Here is a 25,191-nt window from a genome sequence, read left to right on the forward strand (position 1 = left end):
GCACCGTACTAATGATGAATGTGAAAGGGAAAGTACTCTCGAAATGTCAGCTATACCAACGCCACACACAAGGAGCCCTGTGCTGGAATAACTGGCTTGGTTTTGCAGCTCTGGCCATGGTGGGGTGGGTGTGAACATGCAGCCCTCAGTCTCCTGCTGTGGGGAACCTAATAGACTGATGGTTCCAGCTGCAGCCCTTCTGGATTGCCCCTTGTCTTTGCTCTGAGACTGGGTAGGGTGGAACCGCTAATAGGCTCATTCCTGTAAGACACTGGACTGTGTTAACAGTAGACTTCAGCTTGAGGATTCCTCCTCACCCCGGCCAGAATATTCTAGGAACTGTGGGGCAGTCCGAGACTCTTCCCTGTGCATTTTCTTTCCTTCACAGGTGTCAGACCCGCCCCATGTTCTAGAGGCTCTCCCTGCCTTTTTCTGCTCCGCTTAGTCTCCACAGTATGATCTCCAATAAATGTCACATCTGGTCCCATCTTGGCATCTCATCTCCAAGGACCTGGACTGATACACCTGGCTTGGTCTCTGACAACAGAACAACCTTCAGGAGTGCCCTCTCTACTGCCACTCTCCTTCCTGGGGACAGTGGCACTTGGGCAGTGTGCAGAGTCTTCCTAGGGAGACAAACACGTCCCTAGATGATTCCAGTACAATGCGGGTTTTGTGACCACCTAGAGAAGAAAGACTTCTGCCTTGGTTTTTACTAACATTTTATAATGGGAAGTGGGAGAGGTGCAGGAAATAGTTTCCTGATGATGTTTGGCTCAGAGGAAGGACAATGTGTTTCAGTGTTCCTTGCTTTAAAAAAAAAAAAAGAAAGAAAGAAAAAAGTATTTATTTTCACTGAGAAGAAGAAACTGAAAAACTGCAGAGGTTAAGCAAATAGGGAGAGTTTATTTTTCTTTCACAGGTCATGAGGCCAGTTAATGATTAGTGTGGGTGGGTGTTTGGTCTTCAAAACTCTGAGAGGCTGGGCTCTGTGAGCTCTCTGGCATTAAGGGGTCACCCTGCCCCGAGCTCTGAGCCCTCCGGCTCAGCGATGTCCCCAGGCCTCTGGGAGAGGTGCTGCTGGGCGTGGGGCCTCCTTCTGTGGCTCCGTGTTGGAAGTGCAGGTAAGTCGGAGGCTGGGGCCTTGGGCGGAACTTCTTTCAGTTGGCGATTCTATTTCTCAAACCATCTATTATGCAGTGCTAACCTTTGGAAGGTCCCCTAAAAGCCCTCTGCTGAGATGAATTTAAAAGAGGGGAAAAAAAACCCCTACAATCATAATGGGAATGATGATAATCAGGGCTCTTTCTCAAGTGACAAAAATTGAACTTCCCGTAGTCGTTTTACTCATTTTTCTAAAACCCTCATTACTTCTTTTCACCTTGCACAAGCCAGGATGAATGCAAGAAAGTAAAATTTGATTAATTCCAAAATACGATTCATTTTCATCTTGTAAACATCCACTATCCCAAGATATATTTAATTTTAAAATTGAAAGTTTCCAAACTAACAACGATTTTGTCACTGAGGTTGTTAGATGTCCTTTCTCATCTTGCCAACCCAGTTCAAGTTCAGGTTTCTCATCCCTCTGGGCTGGGCTGTGACAGCTAGCCCCTGCTAACCACGGATGACCGTTAGAAGAACTTCCCTCAGATGCCATTTGCATTCTACCTTTTCCTGGGTAAAACCCTACCCGCCATGCCCACTTGCTTAATATAGCAAATCTAAACCCTCCCGTGGCATTGAGGTTCTCTGACTGGTGAAGAGCCCCCTCCCACAGCAGGGCCCCACCCTGGGACAGCTCCCCACCCTCTGCTCCCAGAGGAAGACTGCTTTTCTGTCATCTCCTCAAGACACTGAATACTCCTTCCCCGGCTTTAGCATGTGTTATTCCTTCTGCCTGGAGTTGCTCATACCACCTTTTTGTTTGTTTCTGTTCTTCCCATCTTCCAGGAGGGCGTCCATGATTCGTACCTCCTCTGTAACCCTTCGTTCCTCTCCTCAGCAGCCCCTCCCTGCTCCACAGGGCTCTGTGCATGAGTGTACTCACTACCTGCACCAATGGGTGGCTTTTAAAAGCTGCTGCTTAGCTTCACATGTACTTTCTCCTGACTCAATCATTTACTTGTGTATGTGTGTGTGTGTGTGTCTATAAAATAACCTCGTTATATATATGTAAAAATATGTTTGTGTGTGTGTGTGTGTGTGTGTGTGTGAAATCCTTCCATATCAAGGTCCAGAGTCCTCTTGTTTTTTTTTAAACGGCTGTTTATAAGCTATATACTAGATGGACAGCATTTATATCTTACACATTTTCGATGGATGTGAGAAAAACTACCCTGCAAAGAAGTTACAACTGTTTATCAATATGTGAGCATGACTGTTTCTCCACCTCTCCATCAACACTTTGTAGTATCCACCGTTTTTCATAATGTAAAGCTGATAGGTAAGATAACATTACATTGTTGCCTTCATTCTTATTTTTTATCGTGATTTCTGCTTCTGGTGTCTTGTTTAAGGAATCTTCCTATACAGATAATCTATCACATTTTCTTCTAAACCCTAAGGGCTAGCCCAATAGGATTAAGATCACCAGGGACAAATCCTTTGGTCATGGTGTATTTTTTTAAATACAATGTTGAATTTTATTTGCCAATGTTTATTTTTATTTTTGTATATTTTTACATGTATTATTTTGCATATATATTCACAAATGAAACTTCTCTCTCATTTTCTTTCTTGTATTGCCCTTATCCGGTTTTGACACTACGATTATTATAACCTCATAAAATAAGTTTTTATCCTATGAAACAGTTTATATAAGATAAAGATTATCTGTACTTTAAAGGTTTGGTGGAGTTCTCAAATAAAACCATGTGCCTCTAGTGTATTCTAGGGCCAGATAAGACTCTTGATCAAGTTTTTGATGCTAGTAGGTTTATTTCAGTTTTCTAATTTCTTCTTGACTCAGTTTCAGTAAATTATATTTTCCTAGAAAATTACCCATTTCTTTTGTTTTCCAATGCGTTTTTCTGAAGTTTTTTTTTTAAAAGATTGGCACCTGAGCTAACAACTGTTGCCAATCTTTTTTTTTTCCCCTGCTTTTTCTCCCCAAATCCCCCCAGTACATAGTTGCATATTTTTAGTTGTGGGTCCCTCTAGTTGTGGCATGTGGACGCTGCCTCAGCATGCCCTGACAGGCAGTGTCATGTCTGCGCCCAGGATCCAAACCTGCGAAACCCCAGGCTGTGAAGTGGAGCGTGAGAACTTAACCACTCGGTCACAGGCCGGCACTGAAAATTTTTAAGAATATCTTTTTCAGCCTTGAAGATCTGCAGTTACACTGTAATCTGTCTAGTATAGATTTATTTATTTTTTATCTTGCTCATTACCCTGAGTATAATTTTTGATTGGAGAACTATCTTTTTTTAGTTATGGAAAATTCTTAATAATTATCTTTTCAAAATATTGTTTCTTCTCCCTTCTCTTCCTTTAGAGAATAGGTACTGGATAAATGTTGGAGCCTCTTGATCCGTTGTCTGTACTTTTTAACTGCATTTTCATATTAAAAAGTTTCTTTTAGGCCCAGCCCCATGGCCAAGTGGTTAAGTTTGTGCACTCCGCTTCAGTGCCCCAGGGTTTCGCTGGGTTGGGATCCTGGGCTTAGACACGGCACCACTCATCAGGCCATGTTGAGGTGGCGTCCCACATGCCACAACTAGAAGGACCTACAACAAAAACATACAACTATGTACTGGGGGGATTTGAGGAGAAAAAGCAGGAAAAAGAAAGTTTCTTTTACTTCTGCACTAGACGCTATAGTATTGATTAATTTTTATTTTAAAGACTATATTATTTTATTTCCAATTTTCTAATTAGCTTTTTCTTATATAACTTATTTTATCATTTATGCCTATTTTTATTTCATAATATCTTAAGCTGTGTTTATTTTCAAACTTGTATATGCTCAGCATACTTACTTCAAAGTCTATGTCAAAGGTTTTTTAAGCCTTATTTTACCTGGAATGAATTCGTGATTCACTTATTGGCTTCATTGACTATCTTTGTAAACATTTGATTTCTTTATATAAACATTTTGTTTGCAGGCTTTTTTTTGTAAGTAAACTTGTTATTGAAGTACAACACACATTCAGAAAAGTGCACATGATTATTGATACACAGATGAATGAATTTTCAGGGTGAATTCACCTGTATAGCCATTATCCAGATCAAGAAACAAAACATTACCAGGTTCCTAAAACCCATGCGCTGTATCCCATCTTAATCACTAACCACCCCGAAGATACCTGTTATCTTGACTTCTAACACAATAGATTAGTTTCATCTTAATTTCCAATGGAAAGTTTGTTTGTGGCTTCTCTCTCTCAATCTGTCTGTGTCTCCCCCACCCCTCTCGTCTTTAGACTCGCTCCTCCAGGCAGGTGGGTTCTCTCAGCTCCTGTTAGGCCTTGTCTCTCCATCCTGCCTCCCTAGGGAGCTGGAGCTCGAGATAAAAAGTCAATAGCTGTTTTTCATTGTTGGCTTCCTTTCCCGAGTTGGGGAGCCCCTCTCCACCGCTGGCTGCCACAGACGGGCCTGGGGCGGCTCTTGCACACCCGACATGGAGCAATTTGGGAGCCCACTTACATCACAGAGCTGAATTCTTACAACCACTGCCTTCTCCCAGACCCAGAACCCAGCACCATTTTGTAATTCCCTTCTCGTTCGTGATCATGGAGATATTATTTCTACATGTGAGATCGTCTGGCTTTTTCCTCTCTCTCCTTTTACATTCATTCGTCATTACTCTTTGGTTGGAGCCGTGGTTGAGGGGACGGGGGTATCTGAGCATGAGTCACGGTGCCACGTTCCATGCTGTTAAATGATCGACAGTTTTATTCTATCATCTGCAAATATTGGCAATTTTTTATCCCCCTTTACAAACTTTATGACTTTTATCTCATTTCATTGTCTGTTTCACTGGCTAGGACTAAAACTTCCAGCACAATATTTGATAGAAGCACTGATGGCAGATATTCTCATCTGTTCCCAGTTCCGAATGGAATGCTGCTAATGTTTCACCAGCGGGTATAACCGTTGCTATAGGCTTTTTGATAGATACTGTTTCTTATGTTAAAGAATGTTGGGTATTAAATTTTGTCATTTTTTTTCCTACATCTGCATTTCTACATTTTTTTCCCTACAAGCCATTGAGACGAGCATATTTTTTCTTTAGTTTGTTCATACGTGAATTACATTAATACATTTTCTAATGTTAAACCATCTTTTCATTCCTTGAATTAAACCCTACTTGGCCATGACATATCTTTGCTTTTTTTTTATCCTTGATGGGTTTAGATTTGTTGACATTTTATCTAGTTTTTATGTCTGTGTTTAATAGTGAAATTGGCCTTTAGTTTTCCTTTCTCCTTCTGTCCATGTCTAGTTTTGATATTTTGGCTATTTTCATACAAGGAGTTTGGATTCTCTCTCTCCTTTTCTATTCTCTGGAACAATATGTGTAAGATGGGAATTGACAGTTCAGTAGAACTTCTCTGTAAAACTGGCCTGGTAGAATTTTTTGATGAATAGATTTCAAACTACTGTTTCAATTCCTTTATGCTACAGTTTTACATTTGATTTTCTGTTTTTTCTTTCTTGCCTAAGTTTCAGGAAGCTATATTTTTCTAGGAAATTATCCATTTTCTAGGAAAATATCTGTATTTTTAACTTTTGGGTGGGTATAAACATGCTCTTTCTTGGTTTAAAAAAAATCTACTGTATTTATTTCCCCTTTTAATTCTCTATAATGTTTACTTGTGACTTCCTCCTTTTTTTCTTACTCTGTTATCAAAAGTACATCGAGTTTATTATTCCTTTCAAAGAACTAGCTTTTGGTGTTTATCATGTGTGGCCAACACTATTTTAGGCAGTAGGGAGAAGAAAATAAAAATTTCTGCCTTTTTTGAAAGTATATTGTAATGTGGGGCAATCAAGAAACAGTAAGTTTAATAGCAAACTGGTAAATTCCATAGCAGAATAGAAGGTGTTGATTGCTATCAAAATAAACAGATTAGGATAAGGGAGATTGGGAGAAGTGGGGTGAGGAGCATAGGCAGGGTGCAATTTACACAGGGTGGTTGGAGGAGAGAAGACATTTGACAAACACAGACTGGAAGGAGGAGAGGGAACTAGCCATGTGCACATCTGGGGAGGGACACTCCAGGCAGAGGGAACGGCCAGTGCAAAGGCCCGCAGGCAGGCATCCATCTAGAGTGAAGAGGAACTAGGCGGACAGGCAAAGGGCTCCCGGAGCGGGCGTTTAGATCTAAATTTAGAGCTCTCATCCACTGTTAGGATTTTGGATTTTATTCTGAGTGAAATGCCTTGGAGGCTTTTGCACAGAGATGTGACTTGCTTTTTTGGCTGCCGTGTTGCAAACAGACGGACTTGGCCATGAGGGGAGGCAGGAAAAATAGCTGCAGCTTCGGTGATAGATTTGAGAGATGGCGGTCACTTGGACCAAGCTGGTAACACCGTAGGTAGTGAGAACGGTTTGATTCTGAGTACTCAGTTCTGAGGGGAGAGCCAACACGATTTACTCACCGTTTGTATGTGGGGTGTGGGAGAAAGGGAAATCAGAGATGACTCCAGCAGGTTCGGCTTGGGCAACTGCTCTGACTGAGTCATGAACAAAGTCCTTCATATCTCATTGTTTTCTTTAATTATAATGATTTCTTTTATATTTCTTTCCCTTATTTTGAGTTGCTGTATTTTTTTCAACTTTCTGAGTTGCGAGATTAATTTACCTAATCCATATCTTTCCTTTCCCCCTAATATTTGCATTAAAAGTTATGTGCATCCCCTCGTGCTGTTTTTGCTTTTTACTCAATTTTGGATATGTATTGGTTTTATTGTCATTCAGTTTTTAACATCCTCTGGTCTTCACTGAGACTAGAGACTAGGGACTCGATAACCCATACACACATTACTTAAAAGGGGGGTTTTAAATCTCCAAATGTATTTCAAAATTATTGTTGTTATTGATTTCTAATTTTATTACATTTTGTTTAGCTAATGTTGTCAGGATGCTATTGATTCCTTGATGTTTGTGGGCATTGCTTTAGGACAACTATGCTCATTTAAAAGGACTCAATTGTCTGTCTGGTGGAGGCAGCCTTCCGTATATGACCAATCGAGCAAATTTATTCATTTATGTCATTCAAATCTCATGCTCAAGCAAAGTCTTTTCATCTTTTCTTCAAAAAGCCAAAGGCTAGAGAAGGCAGATGAGGTCGTAGAATGAGGCATCTTTCTCTCTCATGTACCATGCACCAAGGGAGCTCAAATCGCATGCTGAGGAGGGGGAGGGGTACACTCTTAGAGTGGGGCTTCATCCAGGGAGTGTCCAAGACCTGGCTGCTCAGAAGGGATGTGCAAGGGCGCTTGGGGACCAGGTCTGGGGCCCAGAAACACAAGTGGTGAAACTGCTGATGCACCTTAGCACTCTCTAAGGGTGGGGATCCCACAGTCTACTAAGTACCACATCCCAGAGCACCCTGGATCCACACACTTGTTGTATAAGTGCTGCCCAGTTACCTCTGAAGGCAGATAACCATCCCAGAAAACTAAAGTTGCTGGATTCTTGGTGAAGGGGCCTGCACAAACCAAAGTCTGCAATCTGGACCTTTCCTCTGATTCTGTGAATGGCTTTGTCCCAGGGCAGGAATGTGAGGTAGCTGCTAACAGCGCCCCGACTGGGTCCGCGTGCTGTGTGTCAGTGTGTGCCCTGCTGCTCCTTCTGGTCTCTCCCTGTAAGACACGCTGGGCGTCAGGAAACCCGCCTCTTTACACAGAAGTGGATGTGGCTGTGGGATTTTGGATCTCGAAGATGGGCTAGATTTTTAGTTCCATGGAAAGCAGCAGTTTCATGCTGCCTTTTTCAGTTCAGTATTTTAAACCATCCTTCACTGACCTTGACCATAAAATATACTGTTTGAAGGTGTCCGTTGGAAGGTGCTGTAGAGTAGATGTGGCTACTCTACCATCTGGCTAGGCGGCCGTACCCTGGGCACTGGGAGGCTCGGGAGCAGTGCTGGACTGCTCACGAGGGTGAGAAGTGATGAGGCTGGAGTGGGGTGTTCAGACCAGCGTGAGCCTAGTCCCCAGGGCAGCTGCTCATTTCTTTGCCTGGGGTTCTTTTGAGAAACCTGTGTTAGTTTTCTAGGGCTGCCATAACCAAGAGCCACAGACTGGTTGCTTAAACCACAGTCCTGGAGGCTCAAAGTCTGAGATGAAGGTGCAGTGGGTTGATTCCTCTGAAGGCCGTGGGGGAAGGGTTTGTTCCAGGCCTCTCTCCTTGGCTTGCAGATGGCCATCTACTCCTTGTGTCTTCATAGGGTTTTTCCTCCTCACATGGTCCAAATTCTTACAATGTGCCCTCCTCTTATAAGGACATCAGTCATATTGGATTAAGGACCACCTTAACAATCTCATTTTGATTTAATTACCTCTGTAAAGACCCTACCTCCAAATTCGGTCACATTCTCAGGTACTGAGGGCTACAACTTCAACATATGAATTTATGGGGGGACGTGATTTAGCACATAATGATATCCATATCGCTATGAGCTTTAATCTCCTCTAGGTGAGCAATATTTATATTCTTCTCTGGCATTTTACTTTTAGACACGAAAAAAATTCATTTCAGTTACAGAAACGATGCTCTTTAATAAATGAGTCTGATTAATGCGCTCAATGACTTATAATACCTGTATGCGCCTGTTTCTTTCTTCCTTTCAAGAACATTTTTCTTCCTTCTAAGAACAGATGACCTCACCTTGAACTGTTCTTGTTTTTTTTCCTTTAGGAGATGCACCTCCTACCCAACTGCCAGAGTGCACTGACTTCCAGAACGCCAATCTCCTCCGAGGCACCAATCTCAAAGTCCAGTTTCTCCTCTTCACCCCTTCGCATCCTAGCTGTGGGCAGCTGGTTGAAGAAAGTAGTGACATCCAAAACTCTGGGTTCAATGTCACTCTGGGAACCAAACTAATTATCCATGGATTCAGGTAAGAGTTAAGCAACCAATAGGATCACCTCAGCTAGGAACTAGAAAGTGACCATAATGCCAAAGGAAGTTAATGGGGAGCAAAAGAAGAAATGGATTTACTGTCACATATTCCATCCCTCATCTGCTGTCTTTGAAGACGTCTCCAATCAACATGAACACACATTATGTTGTTCATTCTTGTTGGCCATATACGTTACTCCTCCCCCTCAGTCTTGTCTACACAGTCCCCAACAGTAAATATGTGTGATCCAGGACAAGTCACTCTAGCACACAGAGCCTTGGTTTTCATAACTGAAGCATAGGTTCTATGATTCGTCTCAGCCAATGACATCATAGGCTTTGCACAGTCACTCAGGGGTAACATATGGTGCTTTTACCAAGGGTTTTATTTCCTCTTCTTCACTTCTTCCCTGGTTACATGACCTAAGAAACTTCTACTTATAGGTGCTACTTCCATCAGACCCAGAGATTAGCATTTCTCGGGAGCCAGACACTTCTCTTCTTCAATTTTTTTGATGTTTTACAGTCCAAGTTTTGTTGTAATATATAGCCACTGAGTCTCAACTCAATCGCCATTCTTCTTTTCACCATCTTCTCTCCAAAGCCCGCTGACAAGGCTAGAAACGGAAAGGTTGCTGGAAGGAGGCAAGGGGAGAAGGTGGTGAAATAGGAGCTCTGCAGAGCAACGAGAGTTGGGGAGCACACCGTGAAGAGGTGGGCACCAAGGCACTCCACAAAGGATCACCATTTCCTGGTCTCTGGGCTCTCTGCTTCTCAAATCCCTGAAGTGCAGGCACTCAGCCCCATCCCTCCTTAGGCATCCCTCCTCCCCTTGTGCCAAGGTCTCCTCTAGTAAATCTTGAGTTCAACCCCTGTCCAAGACTGAGTGTGTACCCCCAACCCAGAGATAGCCAGTAGAGCTAGAGAGCTCATCAGGCTCGTCACTCTGTCTGCCCTAGTTCCCCCGAGGCCACATTGCATGGCACATACCCAGTCTGTGCTCCTCTGTCCACAGGAGCGTGCTCTGCTTGTTCCCGTACCATGGGCCATTGAGAAAACTTCTTTTCCAATCCCAACCTCTTGGGAAAGCTTTCTGAAATTTTTCTATCATTCTCCTTTTCCTAGAAAAGTGTTATCATACTGTAAATTCCAGAAGGATAGGAACTATATCTTGCTTTTCTTTATTTCTCACAAAGCACCTAGCAAACTGCCTGGCCCATTTGCTGAATGAATGAATGAGTGAAACTGACCTGAGTTCTGAGCCCTGGCATGAGGCTGCATCTCCCTGGACAAAAGGTCCCCTCTATAATTTACACAAAGCCTGCATGTGTGCAGGCAGCAGCCCTGGTCACTTTGGGATTCTGTCCTTCCTGTGCTCAAAGAGCTGTGTGATTTATTGCAGATATACTCTCTTCTCTAGTTTTGATTGTTTTTTTCTGGGTTTATTCTGTTAATAGAGGCTTCCACGACAATGCATATCAGCTTGGCAGATAATTTTCCTATCCTTTCTTGGCCCCACGTCTAGAGCTTTAGGAACAAAGCCTTCCTGGATCAATAAATTCATTGAGGCCCTTCTGCGGGCAGCGGATGCGAACGTGATTGCCGTGGACTGGGTTTACGGCTCTACAGCGGCCTACTACTCGGCCGTGGAAAATGTGGTCAAGCTGGGACTCGAGATCTCTCGTTTCCTCAGTAAACTCCTGGTAGGTGCAGAGAGCTTGGGGTGAGTTTTTTCTGTTTATGGAGGGGCGAGGGGTCAGAAAGAAAGAAACGACACATGAGGAGGAGCTTTAGGACAGAAGCAGAGCCACCCAGTGGCTTGTGGGGCTTCGGTTCAAATCTCAGCTCTGCCACTTACAATGCTGACCTTGGGCAGGTTCTGGAACCTCTCTGAGCCTCCCGCTCCGCCTCTGTAAAATGTGCCACTGCACCTTAGATAGAGAGTACCGAAGGCCAGCTTTTTTAGTCACTCAACAGGGAATGGCCACAGTCATTACTCACACACTTTGGGCACCAAAGGGAAAGTGAGGGGATTGTCAAGGGAAAGTGAGGGGAGGCCAGGAAGAGGGCAAGTGATACACGGGATGGGAATTCTGCCTCTTTTTCCTGAAGCCTGTGTGCGAGTGTAGCATACCCGGGGCCTTCTGCTTCTGAAACCACAGGGAAAAGTGTGACCTTGTGAGGCCAGGGGCCACTGGGGCCCACATACAGCTCCCTGTAAATGTCCCGTTCTAGGTGCTGGGTGTATCGAAGTCCTCCGTCCACATCATTGGTGTCAGCCTAGGGGCCCACGTTGGGGGCATGGTGGGACATTTCTACAAAGGCCAGTTGGGACGGATCACAGGTAACATTCTTCCCTGCCCGCCGTCCCAGGTGTAGAGGTAGAGAGAGAATGCCTGGAAGTGCCTTTGCTGAGGCGAGCAGGGGGGTGGGTTGAGTCTTTGGTCTTGTGACCACAGGGTCATCTATTACCAATACAATTTATTTATTGTGGTCCTTTTGCATGAAACGGTATTGTGTTATTATTGCAGGATCTCTAATGTCGGTGTAAGAGGCCATGTTTTGCTTTCTAAGCCTCAGTTTCTACATCTGTAAAATGGGTTGTAACAGCCCGTATTTCCTTGGCCCACTGTGAAAATCACTGTTAGACAGTTTTGCTAAATATCTGCAAAGTTCAGGGGACTTTAGGCTCCAGGAACCATTCTCAATCCATAAGGGACTAGAGTTGTGTGGTAAATACCCCAGCTTCCTGGCCCTTCCATGGAACAATTCTGAGGCCTGTTCTACAGAGTCCCTCAGAGGGGCCCAACGGGAGAGGACTCAGTCGCCCAAGGTGATAACCCAGTCATTAAAATTTTCCTTCCTTCTCTGAGTCATTTTCCCACTCCCTCACTATGCTTTCTTCTATCTTCTCCCAAATAAACTACTTGCCCTTTAAATGCCTGTCTCAGGGCCTGCATTTTGGGAGGAAGAGGGAAAGGGATCCGGACTAAGACGTGAGGAGAGTAAGATTTACTTCACTGTGTTCTTGTGGGGACTCAAGTGTGTGAAACTGCCCAGCAGGAGGCCTGGCACATAGTAACTGCTCACAAAGTATAGCTACTGTTATTCTTACATGAGGATTAATATCACTCACATTAACCCTTGCCAAATGGTTGGTGTTATCTAGCTCATTTTACAGCCAGAGAAGCTGGGTTGTTGAGAGGTTAGAGACGACACAGTGGGGTTCTCTGGGTAGGGTGGTCCTGAGCTAGTTCTCCACCCTTGGGTCCTGGTTGGACTCGCTGACCTGAACCGGAAGGGCTGCTGGGCTGGGTTGTGGTAAGTCCATGAGGGTTCCTGCAGCTGAGAGGAAGCCCCTGACGTCAGTCTATCCTTGCAGGTCTGGACCCCGCTGGACCAGAGTACACCAGAGCCAGCCTGGAGGAGCGCCTGGATGCTGGAGACGCCCTCTTCGTGGAAGCCATCCACACAGACACGGACAGTGAGCTGGGGTGACCTTCCTGGGGTGGGGGAATCAGCATAGGGCAGGGGCTAGAAGACTGGCATCTAGCTGTGTGGCCCTGGGCAGATTCCTTCCCGCTCCGAGCTTCTGTTGCGCAGTGAGGAGTTTAACAGTGGTCTTGAATGTCTCTTCCAGTTCTGTCAGTCTCTGACACTGAGGTGAATGGTTTTATTTTAAGCCAGCTGCAGGCAGGAAGATTCTCATTCGTGGACCAAAAATGTTTGCTCGTGAGTCACATTCTCTGATTCAACACTAAACCTGTGCTGAGGTCATATTTCTGAGGGCACTGCTGCCTGGTTGATATATGGGAAAGTCATGCTGCTTTTTCAGGGTGAATGTGCCTAGCCCCAGGGGATTGGGGCATTCCACTCCCGGGGCAGATATGCAGGCCTCTCAGTACTTCCTTCCTCCCTGGAGGATGAGCCCAGCCCTTCAGTCCAGTGAAGAACGAGAAATTCCCCCTCCAATAATGATAGGCACAGGGAAGACACCCCTCCTCCAACTCTGATTCCATTATGAGCAAATGAAGCTCTTCTGACCAGCTGGAAAAGGAGGTGAGCAGTCCTTCTCATTTCTACTTGATATCAAATGCCCACGGAGTCTGTCCCCGGCCCTGTGCTCAGCATGGTGGGTGCAAGAAGAAATAACGTCTGTCTCTGACCCGAAGTGTCTGCAGTTCGAGTGAGAGATGTCTATGTCTCATTTCCTTTGGTCAGAAGCATTTTTTTAGCATCCATAACTCACAGATTCATGATTCTAGAAGAAACCATGCAGTCATCTTGTTCAACCCTCTTTCTTACCTTCATTTCATTAGGAACCCGAAACCCATAGGCGTCTGCTTAGCTGTTGGGTTAATTAATTGCATTAATTAACAGGGTTAACCCCTTCTGTCGCTAAATTTGCTAAATAGGTGACTTATTAGGTGCCCATTTACCTGAGCTAGGCCTCCCAATCCCCTTCAAAGGTGGATCTCTTCCTAACGTGACCCCCCAAATTATTCCATTTATTCAATCAATCTTTATAATTATTTCATTTATTCAATCAATCTTTATAATTATTCCATTTATTCAATCTTTATTGAGCTATTTAGTAGGCACTGAGAATACTGCAATGAACAAGACATTGAATAAAGTCCCTGCCCATGTGGAACATATAGGCCAGTCGGGCAAGCATGCATTCCTTTATTCCTTCAATAACTATTTCTTAGGCACTCACATGTGTCACGTACTCTGCTGGTATTGGGGACTCAGCAGAAAAAAAAGACAAGTAATGGCCTTGCTGTTGAGGAGCTTACAAACAAGTACACAGATAAGATCATTACACGTTGTGGTTATGATAATGAAGGATGTGGGACAGATGTGACTTGGGCAGGGGGCCTACTTCAAGTAGGATTATTGAAGAAAGTCTGTCCAAGGAGGCGATATTCAAAGTGAGACTTTGCGGATGAGCATGAGTCAGCCCTGGGTAGAGCTGGGAGAACATTCTAGGTGGAGAGGACAACCAAAAGAAAAGCCTGGACATGGGTGGGGACAGGAAAGAAAACGCCGTGGTTAGAGGACAGTGAATGAGGTCCCGAGCGCAGTTAGAGAAGAGGGAGCAGGACCAAGCTGGGCATGCAAGGAGTTTAAGTTTTATTCTACGATCAGTGGGAACCAGGCAATGACTTGAACTTCTTTAAAAAGTTTCTGTGGCTGCTATGCAGAGGATGGACTGCAGGAAGGCACAAAGGGAAGCCCAGAGGCTCTTTGGAGGGTGTTTGCAGTGGTAGTCTGGGTGAGAGAGGATGGTGGCTTGGGCAGAGGTGGTGGCAGTAGAGACAGAGAGAAGTGGAAAGATTCAGAATAGATTTTGGAGGTAGAGCTGACCGGCCTGGTGATGGGCTGGATGCAGGGAGTGAGAGAAAGGAAGGAACTGAGGATGACTTCTAGGTCATTGCTTAACCCCTGGATAGATGACATTAATCAAATAATACCCATCAATTACAACAGCGACAGATGATATGAAGGAGAAAATCAGGGTCTTTGGCAGCTGGATCTGACCCAGTCAGAGGGGTCAGATATGGTCACAATGATGAGATGAGGGCAACAGGCTCTCGAACTTGTCTCTTCAGAGCCAGGTCATACTTCTGCTCAGTCAGGAGAGCACAAAAATATGTTACACGGGAGACTGTGGAAATGTGGCCTCAAACATATTTATCTGAAGTATTGCCAGAAGCAAAAAGGAAACTATTTGACAAGGAAATTTACCAAGCTTATAATAGTTCCTGATTTATAAAAACACGTGTTAAGGGATATTCTTCCTGATTTTATTTAGCAAATATGAGTATCTTATGAATTTATTCTTCTCTGCTTCCTTTGCTTCTTTTGCTTCCTTTGCCCCTTTAGAAAACTGAGAGCTAGTTCTGTAGGCTCACAGCACTCGGGAGTGAGGTGGGCACCCATGCAGCACAGACAGTGGGTGGGCTTCTGAGGTCAGACCTTGGGCTCTGCCACCAGCAGACCCTGCTGTGGGACATGGGACATATGCCCCTGCAGTAAGAAGTTAACGGGGCTCTGCCTCCTTTCAGATCTGGGTATTCGCATTCCTGTCGGACATGTGGACTACTTCGTCAACGGAGGCCAAGACCAGCCCGGCTGTCCCAGCTTCATTCATGCAGGTAAGAAAGCCAGAAAGTTGGAAAGTTACCCTAGAGACTGGAATTCACCACCAGCCTTCATGTAGAGTCATCCAGTGTGAGCCACAGAGGGTTTTCCTTCCTGTGTCCTTTGCCAGGTCCCATAAAGCTTGCTCAGCACTTATCGAATGATTGTCTTTGGAGCCCAGGAATTCTGGGGGAGGAGTGCCTGAAGTGAAAAGCCTGCACCATGCTTATGCTGCCCTCCCACTTCTTAGGCCCTGCTGTGATCTAACGTCCCTCAAGCCAATAAGCTCTTCTTCCCGGGCCCAGCTTTGTGGCATAACTCTACACTGGCTGCATCCTCTGCACAGCCTAGTTGTGGCAGAAGCAGATCAATTTGCCCAAAGCTGCCTGGCTAAAGGATCAATTCTCTGCATGATCTTTTCCCCAAATTTACTAAATTTAACAGTTCTCCAAAATTGTTTTCAAGATAATTTTCCTGAATACGTTTAATGAATATATATTTCTTCTCTTCTAAATATATTCCTCTGGAATGTTCTTTTTGAATATATTCACTGGATATATTTTTCTTATTATCATTTCAAATAATATTAAAATTATCAAACAAGGGTTGTTTACTCTTCTTATATTCTTCTTATGAACATAGCCAACCAATCAGCATTTCATATGGGAATTTTACCCTGATTTCTGTTGACTGTGTTTTTAGTCTTTTCCTGCTCTGCCAATGTTTTAACATTTTGAGGATTCTTTTGACAATTTTATTGAATACTCATTAATCTAATTTACCAAATTTACTGATTTTCCCAAAAACATGTTTCTTTTAACAATTTATAAATTTTCCAGCAATTCTAATTAAATGGGATAGTTTGGTTTTAACGGCTTTTGAAATTTTCTGTGGCATTCTAGTTGACCACTTTTCATTTTTGTTCATAACACAATTTGAGAACGGTTTAGTTTGTGTCTGTCCCAGCTCCCTGCTGCAGTTAGAAGAGCTTGGCCTTAGACAGTGTCCCAACCATGGAGAAAGGAAAGTCACCACACAGCTCAGATTTGGTGTAGGTCCCTCTTAGTGGGTCCCAAGGTGAAGGAAAAGTTTGAAGACCCAGAACTCTGGAGTTGTGGCTCACTACAGACCTCTTAGCCCCAGTCGATTCATCCAATGTGAGTTATTGCAACTTTTAAAATAATATACAACAACAATAACAAGAAAACCAAGTTTCTGTTAAATTGGGACATTTGGCAAATTCAGCATATCAGTCCTTTGGCCAAGTGAACCTCAGCACATTTGCTTTCAGAGATTGACCATGAGCTGTTGCTGACTCCCTTCATTGTCTCATTCCAGGGTTGGGTGTAACAAGGTTGTAAACATTTGGTTGTGTGGGTGATGATACAGAAGATAAAAATGTGCAGACAGATATCCATTTTGAGAAGTAGGGTCGGAGTCTTCAACTCTCCATCTGCTCCCATTTTCAGAAAGAGAGTTTGCATGATCACGGAAGAATGGGTTTCAAAAGAAGCAATTTTCTTGGTAGATTAAGCTTAGGTATCCTAGGAAAATGAAAAGGAAGAGGGAGAGTGCAGTAACTATGCCAACTAATATTTTTAAAATGTGGCTCTGGGGACATCCCATGTATTTATAGCCTGCTGGAATGCAACATTCAATAGAGTTACAATAAGTAACACAGAGGGAGTTTCCATTCGTCTTGAACTGAAACCTTTGCTGTGTTTTTCCTCCCTGTTCAGGCTACAGTTATCTGATCTGTGATCACATGAGGGCTGTGCACCTTTACATCAGCGCCCTGGAGAATTCCTGTCCGTTGATGGCCTTTCCCTGTGCCAGCTACAAGGCTTTCCTTGCTGGACATTGTCTGGATTGTTTTAACCCTTTTCTGCTTTCCTGTCCAAGGATCGGTAAATGCCACTCTTTCGTCTTCCTTTGACAATTTGGGGAAAGTCCAGGTCTTGCTACTTATCACCTCTTTAAGTCCTGATCTCCTGTGGGGAAGAAATCTACCCGACTGGGGTGAAGAAATTAACCGATGAGGTGTTCAGCCTGTTCTCACCTGGGAGATGGCATTTGGCCCTCTGTATTCTACCCTTCACCCTTTATGCTTCTGCCTGATGCCATACTCACTCTGCACACATCCTTCACACACAGCCCCTTGCCCACAAGTCTGGTCTCAGGACGCTCTCTAGAAACATCAGTATAGTCCAGAGCGCCTGACCCCTCTCTCAGAAAGGATGCTTGCTATAGGTCTTTCTGGCTAGGCCAGCCATTCTCCAACTCCTTACAGACTCTAAATCAAGGTGTTGTGGGACAGTCCCCAAGACTGGCACACGTGGCCCACTGTAGAGGTGTGAAGCTGTGGTGGCCATGCGCCAACTAGAGAGGTGCCTAATTTCTGGTCAGGTGGAGCACATTCCTGAATGATCCAGGCCAGTCTGGGGAGAACAGCTCCAGGAAGGCAGAGGGATCTGACCTCATCTCATCTTGTGCAGATTATTGCTGCAAATATCCTGGGGCTATCCAGGATGAAGGAGTCCAGGAGAAACTCCTGGGAAGTGTAAATGGTTCCTTCCCCCTTCCTCACTCTCCCACTTACCACCCACATGTGACAGTCTGGCTGGTGTGAGAACCACTTCACACTGTCTGCCCAGCCTCATCTCTCACTATACCTTCCATGGCACTGAGCCCTCCAGGATGCTAACTACTCATACTCCTGAGAGTTTTTCATGTTTCCTCACCCCATGGGCCTCTGCCCAACTGTACTTTCTATCTGGAATGCCCTTCCCCAACTTTCCAACCACTATTCTTCAGGTCAAACACTTCCCTGGGCTCCCACTGCACAGGACACACATGCCGTTAGAACAACTGTCATATAGATTGTTATTTACAAGTTAGAGACCTAATTTCAAATTTCTTATAAATATCTCCCGAGAATACGCCAGCTGATCTGAAGAATGTGCTTGCCGTTTCCTTGTGTGTCCATCCTCTGCTGGACTGAGTTGCTTGTATCCTGGGACTTACCATAGGGCACGGCACACAATGAGAGTACAGTGCAGTTGTCTGTAGAATGAACGGGTGCATGAACTAATAATAATGGCTGGATACCACAGGACCCTGAAATGGCCTCCTCAGGGCTCTGCTGTCTTTGCTTCTTTATTTCCAGGGCTGGTGGAACAAGATGGTGTCAAGATAGAGCCACTTCCCAAGGAAGTGAAAGTCTACCTTCTGACTTCTTCCAAGGCTCCATACTGTGGTGAGATGGGGGAAAATACATGGCTCAGCTCTGCGAGTGTGCCATCCAGCAGAATCCAGGGCTCCAACTTAGGCTGTATCCACCCCAGCATGGCAGCCAAGGTGGGAAGTGGAAGACTGGGGCAAAGATGTCACGAGAAGTGGGTGAAGTTGCTAATGGTCTTAGATAGAACCAGAACTTTTGGAGTCAGTCAGTCCCTCCTACCATGGAAATCTGCCCTCCAATGTGGACTCCCTCTAGAGTGGTACTTGGGAGTCGCCTCTGGCTTCTTCCTTCCTGCCATACTTCTTTGCCCCCTCCTTGTGCCCATCCTGTGTGTCTCCCACCTTGGCAGCCCTCCTAGGTCAGGCTCCCTGAGGAATATTGATCCTTGCCCTCTGCCCTCCTTCCCCTTTGTATACATATTCCAACTGGGCACTGTTGCTTCTAACCACTGCATTTCATTGCAGCTAAGATGCCAGTGATTGCAAAAGATGTTAAACATGAGAGGAAAGTGTGTCGTAGAATCTGTGAAATACGTTACAGGTGGACCCATCTGTGCTGTTTGCATCTCAACGAGGCTGACTATACTTCCTGGCTTACACTTGTGATCCTGGGGTCCTGTCTGGTTTATTGTGTGTACAGGACAAAAGTATGCTGGTTTGGATGGTAAATTATATGGCCACCCTAATTCTAACTGATTTTCTGATCAGCTCACGTCTGGTTGGTGGAGGGATCTTTGTGGCCATACCTTTTCGGTGCTAGAAGGCCTGGTGCAGTGGGAGTAGAGCCCAAAGCTCAAACTCTGGTCATGCAGACCTGGAGTTGAATCTCCTCTTCTCCACTTGCCAGCTGTGTGATCAGGAGCAAGTTCCTTAACTTTTCTGATCCCCATATCATATGAAAATAGAAACAATAACAGTACCTACTTCAAAGAATCAATTGTGAGGATAAAATAAAAGGGTATACAGAAGTCACCAGCACAGCGACTGGAACTCAATAAGTAGTAATTCCCTTCCCTTTGTCCACGGGAGAATTTGGGAGACGAGATGGGGGTGTTTCTAACTTCCGGCCAGAGAGAATTCATGGCTACCTCTTAGGAATGAGGTGGGTTAGGAGAGTCAACTGTGGGTGTTCACAAATGTCAGCTCACTTGACAGCCCAGCTCTGAGAGGTAGGTGTGAGGAAAGGGAGGCTCTGAGGGGCTAAGTGATGTGCCCACAGCTGGGGCTACACGGCTGCGGGAAAACGTCAGGATGCAGCTCCAGGTCCTCCCGCTCCCCCATCCGCACCCTTCCCATGCCCGTCTGCCTCCCCTCTCGCCCCCTCTTCTGAGAACCTGCTGTCAGTAGGTCATATTTCTCAGCCCGTGTTCTAACCAAGACACACACAGGCACCCAGCTGCCACAGGCAGGGCAACAGTTGCCTCCTACACACACGACTGGGTCCCCGACACTGTGTGTATGGGGGAGGGGCATTGCTATATTTTATGAGTCAATTATTTAGGATAACATAGGTCCTTTTTGGTTCTTTCAAAATCACACCACTAGGCTGATGTCACCAAGCAGGGAGGAGTGGGACCTTATAGCGATACAAGCAATAATAAAAACTGACATGCATTGACTGCTTCCTTGGCACAGGCACCCGCTAAGGACTTTCTATGTATTAACTCATTTAATTCTCATTCAGACCTGTGGGGTATCTGTTTTTATTATCCCCAATTTGCTCTTGAGGAAGCTGAGGATCTGCGTGACAGGTAATCTGCTCCAGGTCCCACAGCGACTGGGAGGCAGAGCGGAGATTCCTGACCACGCTGCTGCTGCGCTTTGGGGCTTTTTGCGCATTGTCACCACTGACCTCTGGCTCAGTCATCTGCTCTGCTTTGCTTTCTTAGTGCATCACAGCCTCGTGGAGTTTTACTTGCAGGAGCCGAGAAACAAGGACACCAGCATCGCGGTCACCTTTCTTAGCGGCAATGTCACCTCTTCGGTCAAGATCACCATGTACGTAAGTGTCCCACGTGGCTGGCCTCCCTCCTTAGGACTTAGTCGCCTTTCCAGTTTCAGTACACACACACGCGCACGCGCACACATGTATATCTCGGGTCAGGCACTGTGTGATCGTGGATGGGTGGGCGGAGCCAACCGGCCTTGGGGTGGGGGTGACCGCAGCATCCAGAGATGCGTGAGGGGCAGCTATTCCAGGCTCAGGATCAGTACTAGGTCCAAGCGTAGTGTATGCAGACTAGAGCAGATGAGGTGGGCAGGCAGCAGTAATAGGGTGCCCCAACAGGTGGTGAGAACGTGGGAATTGGGTCCCCAGTAGGAAACAGTATTGGGGAGTCTAGGCAGGGGGCATCAGAGACGTCAGCAAGTAGAAAGGCCTCAGCCACTAGCCCAGGGAGGGCTGTCCAGAGCTGGGGAAGCACCCGCTCCAGGCAGGAGGCCGTGCTGGTGGGTTACCAGAATAGAGTCCCAGGCAGAGGGTCAGTTAGCCAAGGAGTGCAAGGTGAGGGCCGGCAGGGCCTGATGCTGGTGGTGCCAGTCCTTGAAACTGGGCTGAGGATTTCCTTCCTTTGTTGAGTCACATGTGCACCAAGCAGGCCTGAGAAGAAGGGGCAGAGAACCTCACTGTGGGAAGCCACAGGCCGAGCAGGGCTTAGGAACTCAGCAGCAGCAGAGCGTGTGTCTTTAAAAAGCAATTGGTTAGTTTCTCACAGGCCTGCAGGAGACGGAATCATCAGACAAGTCACGGTCTCAGTCAGGGTCCACTGCAGACCCAGAGCCCAGACTAGGTCCAATAGAAGGAATCTGAGACAAGGAACTCATTACAAATATGTTGGGAGAGCTGAAAACCCAAAACGGGGATGGGGAGGCAAGGCAGAGATCAGCAACAGGAGTCACTCCCAGCTCAGGACTAGAGGGACAAAGCTAGGGATGATGCTGGCAGAGCACTGAGCGGGATTCCACAGGGAGGTGTGCTTGGCAGGAGCTGGAAGCCGGGAGGAAACGCAGCTGCTCCGGTACCACTGCCCAGAGCAGTTGCCCACCGTGAGTGCCTCCTGTGCCTTAGACCTCGCTGGAACCTGCTGGCAGGGGAGCCTGAGAACTATGGTTTGCAGCAGAATGGCTGGAGCACAGACAAGGAGATGACCAGGGCGCACACATAGAAATGGACACTTGTCGACAGAGGCAGATGGCATGAGGTCATGTTAGACGGAGCCTGACCGAGTGCGAGGAAGTGACATTTGAGGAAAGGTTTGAAGGATTCGCAGGAGGTACTCAGGCAGGGGGTGAGTGAGAATGTGACACTGGGAGCAGACAGCAGGGGGATGACAGGAGGCTGGCGTCAATCAGGGCCAGACCAGGCCAGGTCTTGGAGCACATTCGGGATTTTGGTTTTTATCCTGAGAGCAGTTTGGGGAACCACTGGGAATTTTAAACAAGAGAGCGACCACATCAGATTTGGGCTTAGAAACGTTTCTGAGGCTGCGGTGTTGGACGTTAACCACACCGTCAGGGAAGAGGAGTTTCTGCTGGGAGGGGCGAACTACCTCTGGGCTCCCGAACACCTTGCCACCAGCCAGGGTTCCAGCTCCCCCAGGCCACACAGCAAGGTACAGCAGGCAGTCAGCTCCCCAACACGGGTCTTCGGGCGCCCACCTGAGCACTGAGCGGGATTCAAGATTGCAAATGATAGCTGATTATAGCTGGCAGATTATAGTTTGCAGATTATAGCTGAATAATTTTCATTACATCAGTTCAAGGTTGTTACTTCTACAAGGGTATTTTCATCACCTCTCCAGCCCGTTGGTAGATGAGCCAACGCTGGCAGGAGTCATGACAGTGACACACAACTCTGGCTGCACTTTAGAATCACCTGGAGAGCTTTGAAAAATACCGTCGCCAAGCCTCACCCCAGACCAATCGCAGCAGAATCTCTGGGTCTCACAGATAGACCTTTTAACGCTCCCTGAGTGATTTGAATGGACAATCACAATTCTTCCCTCTCCCGAGAGATTTGCATGCTCTTTCGAAGAATGCTGTCCGAACATGATTATCTTCAATTCCTTGTGTTTTTCTCTTGCAGAACAAAAATTGAAAAGAAAGGATGAGGGCTTCTGTGTGATCTTTCCCCTACTTTCTATAGTTTTGTGAAGCCCCCAGGTTTCCTTCTAATTAGAAAATTTACCGGGGCCAAATCCCCAGGCCATTCACAGGGTCCTTCCTACCCCTTCTAGTTTGCAAGCTTCTCCTATTGCAGCAACTTCTTAAAGGGGACAGTCTACTTACTTTGTCTCTGAAATATTTCAAAGTACTTCTGAAATTTTTTTAAAAAAGAACAGCTTTTAAAGTTATACAGGATCTTTCTCAAAAGGAAAAAACAAACTATATGACTAAGGCTGGGTTAAGACATTTCATCACTCCGCAGAGGCCAGAAAGGAAAGGGAAACCGAGCTGGCCGGGCCGTGGCTCCCCTCTTGACGGCACCCAGTGCGGATGTGCAGAGGTTGAAGCAGCGTCCTCCCCGCTCTTCCTCTTTCTCAGGGTCCCTTCTGCCTCTGATGGTTCCTTCGTCTTTGTCTCAGGCCATGAGGCCAAAGTGGTGGCTGAATCTTGCAAACCAGTGGGGAATTTGAGGGGTAAGCCCAAGGGGGTGGGTTAAGAGACACCCGGATTATTTTCACTCTGGGTCCCCAGGCTGAGTCAATAGAATCCAAACCCTGTGTTCAAGTTCACAGCTAGCGCTGAGGGAGCCAGGGTTTAGACGTAGGATTATGTGACTCCAAAGCCACACAGCTGGGAAGATACAAACCTGGTCTCCACCTCAGCTCTCTCTGGCTTCAAGATCTGTTTTTTGTTTGTTTATTTTTTCCCATCCACACAGTCATAGTCTCAAATAGAGTAGTCCTCCCACAAAATGCTTTGAACTGAACTAACAGAGGGCCCGACTTCCAGGCAGTTGGTTCTGAAAGTGAATCTCTTCTCTAACCAGGACTCTGGGAACGAGGGACATTTTTCCAGATATGAAAATCCAAGAGCTACTATTTTGCTGCAGTGTCCACTTACTGACTTTCAAAAATCCACACATACTTTCTGAGCCATGTTCAAAGGTGTGGGTATGCGGGCAGGGGGCTGGTGAGGGTGATACAAAGGACTATGGTCCCCACCTTCTGGGAGGAAGCTCTGGTGTGTAACAGGTAACCAGCGCTTCCAGCAGAGCCCCATAGGAGCCAAGGGGAAAGAAGACCCAGGGTGCTATGGTAACTTGCTCTCCCTTTTCCTTGCAGACCTAGACAGCAACTCCAGGGGAAAGGAGTCATAGTTCACCCCAACCCGCAGTGCCAGATCAACCAAGTGAAATTCAAGTTTCAGGCTTCCAACCGAGTTTGGAAAAAAGACCAGACTATCATTGTTGGGAGGTTCTGCACTGCCCCTTTGCCTGTCCATGACAAGTAAGCCCCTTGTCTACCCCTGCCCCAGACACACCCACCCACAAGGATGATCCTGACCTTGGGTGTGATGCTTGTTGACATACAAACTCATTATGGTGATTAGCTTCTTGAAGGAGAGATGACAAAGACCCAGGGTTTTCCTGAACTTCCTGCTGGGCCGTCTTGGGTTGGGATGTTAGGAAACAAAAGAGGGTGGACTTTAATTCCCCATTCCCATTTTAATATAAGAAATTCCGTTTTATCGGACATATACATATTTATATTTATCTGAGATACATCTATATATTTCCATGGGGATCCAGATGTGAGGCCAGGGAAGATCAAGTTGGGTTAGCAGTAAGAGGAGGGAGTGGCAGCTCGGTGACACAGGGTCTGAGACTGGTGGGTCACGGTGAGGGGTGGTGGGAAGAACAGCAAGGCTGTGGCAGGGAGAGGCAAGATGGAGGCTGAAGCAATGGGGAGGCTGGGGAAGCATAGGGCTGAGGCTGGGATAGGGGAGAAAAAAATGTTTATATATATGTATATGGTCTGTTTTATATGTGTTTGATTTAGTTTCTATGTAAGATTTTATTGGAACAAAGATTTCTCATTGCATATTTCCTCCCTCCTTAGCCTCCACTGGTCACACTCGTGGGTGTGGATCCAGAATCCCCTCTACTCTGCCTCTAGCAGGCACTTCTATTATGTATTTGTCTTACCACCCTGGGCCCTCGGAGCACCCTGGGCTCCTATCTAGATGATTGTAGACTTCTGTCACCTGACAGCATGGAAACACAAGAGCATACAACTCCTGGTTTCTCCTGACGAACCAGGAACCCGCCCTGAGCACATCCCCTCTTGTTGCTCTTCTCTTGCAGTAAAAGGATGGTCTGCTTACCTGAGCCAGTGAGCTTACAAGCAAGTGTGACTGCTTCTCACGACCTGAAAATAACATGTGGATAGTCTAAGCCTGTCCAGGATCCATCTCCCTGGATTTCAGAGTGGGAGGAGTTTAACTTATTCTAGGTCATCACTACTGAGAAGGAGGGCAAAGCTCTTGCTTATTTTCTGCATAATTAGCCACTTTAGAGGGGAGAAAGCATTCATTTTAGGGTTTTGCCTCCATTGCCAATTTGAAGAGGCTTCCAAGGATAACATTTCAGCTTTCCTGTTCATATCGAACTGCAATTGCCCCACATCGTTGGGCATCTGTACCTAAGATTCACTATAAACATACACAGGGAAAATGCTTTTTAAAAAGAATAAAACTCCATGGAATATCTGAATCATGTCATTGTTTTA

At 45.9% G+C, this 25,191-nt stretch overlaps 1 protein-coding gene across 3 annotated transcripts; it reads left to right on the forward strand.

The window, feature by feature from the left end:
• The first annotated feature begins 809 nt into the window (after positions 1-809).
• PLA1A (phospholipase A1 member A) lies at positions 810-25,175 on the forward strand. 3 transcript variants are annotated; one of them, XM_014829559.3, is made up of 11 exons: positions 810-1,124; positions 8,870-9,071; positions 10,599-10,776; positions 11,309-11,417; positions 12,456-12,557; positions 15,145-15,234; positions 16,960-17,127; positions 18,387-18,476; positions 20,350-20,458; positions 23,746-23,910; positions 24,768-25,175. In XM_014829559.3, the coding sequence occupies exons 1-11, from the start codon at positions 1,052-1,054 to the stop codon at positions 24,850-24,852; spliced, it is 1,371 nt and encodes a 456-aa protein (XP_014685045.1). In that variant the 5' UTR covers positions 810-1,051; the 3' UTR covers positions 24,853-25,175. The 3 variants fall into 3 exon arrangements, 2 of the variants coding, with proteins under 2 accessions (XP_014685045.1, XP_070365026.1); XR_011503169.1 differs by having other exon boundaries at positions 855-1,124; positions 20,350-20,462; XM_070508925.1 differs by lacking the exons at positions 23,746-23,910; positions 24,768-25,175 and adding an exon at positions 21,444-21,642 and having other exon boundaries at positions 855-1,124; positions 20,350-20,462.
• Positions 25,176-25,191: the final 16 nt, after the last annotated feature.

The sequence above is a fragment of the Equus asinus genome, chromosome 5 (assembly GCF_041296235.1).
Source record: "Equus asinus isolate D_3611 breed Donkey chromosome 5, EquAss-T2T_v2, whole genome shotgun sequence".
NCBI classification, from domain to species: domain Eukaryota; kingdom Metazoa; phylum Chordata; class Mammalia; order Perissodactyla; family Equidae; genus Equus; species Equus asinus.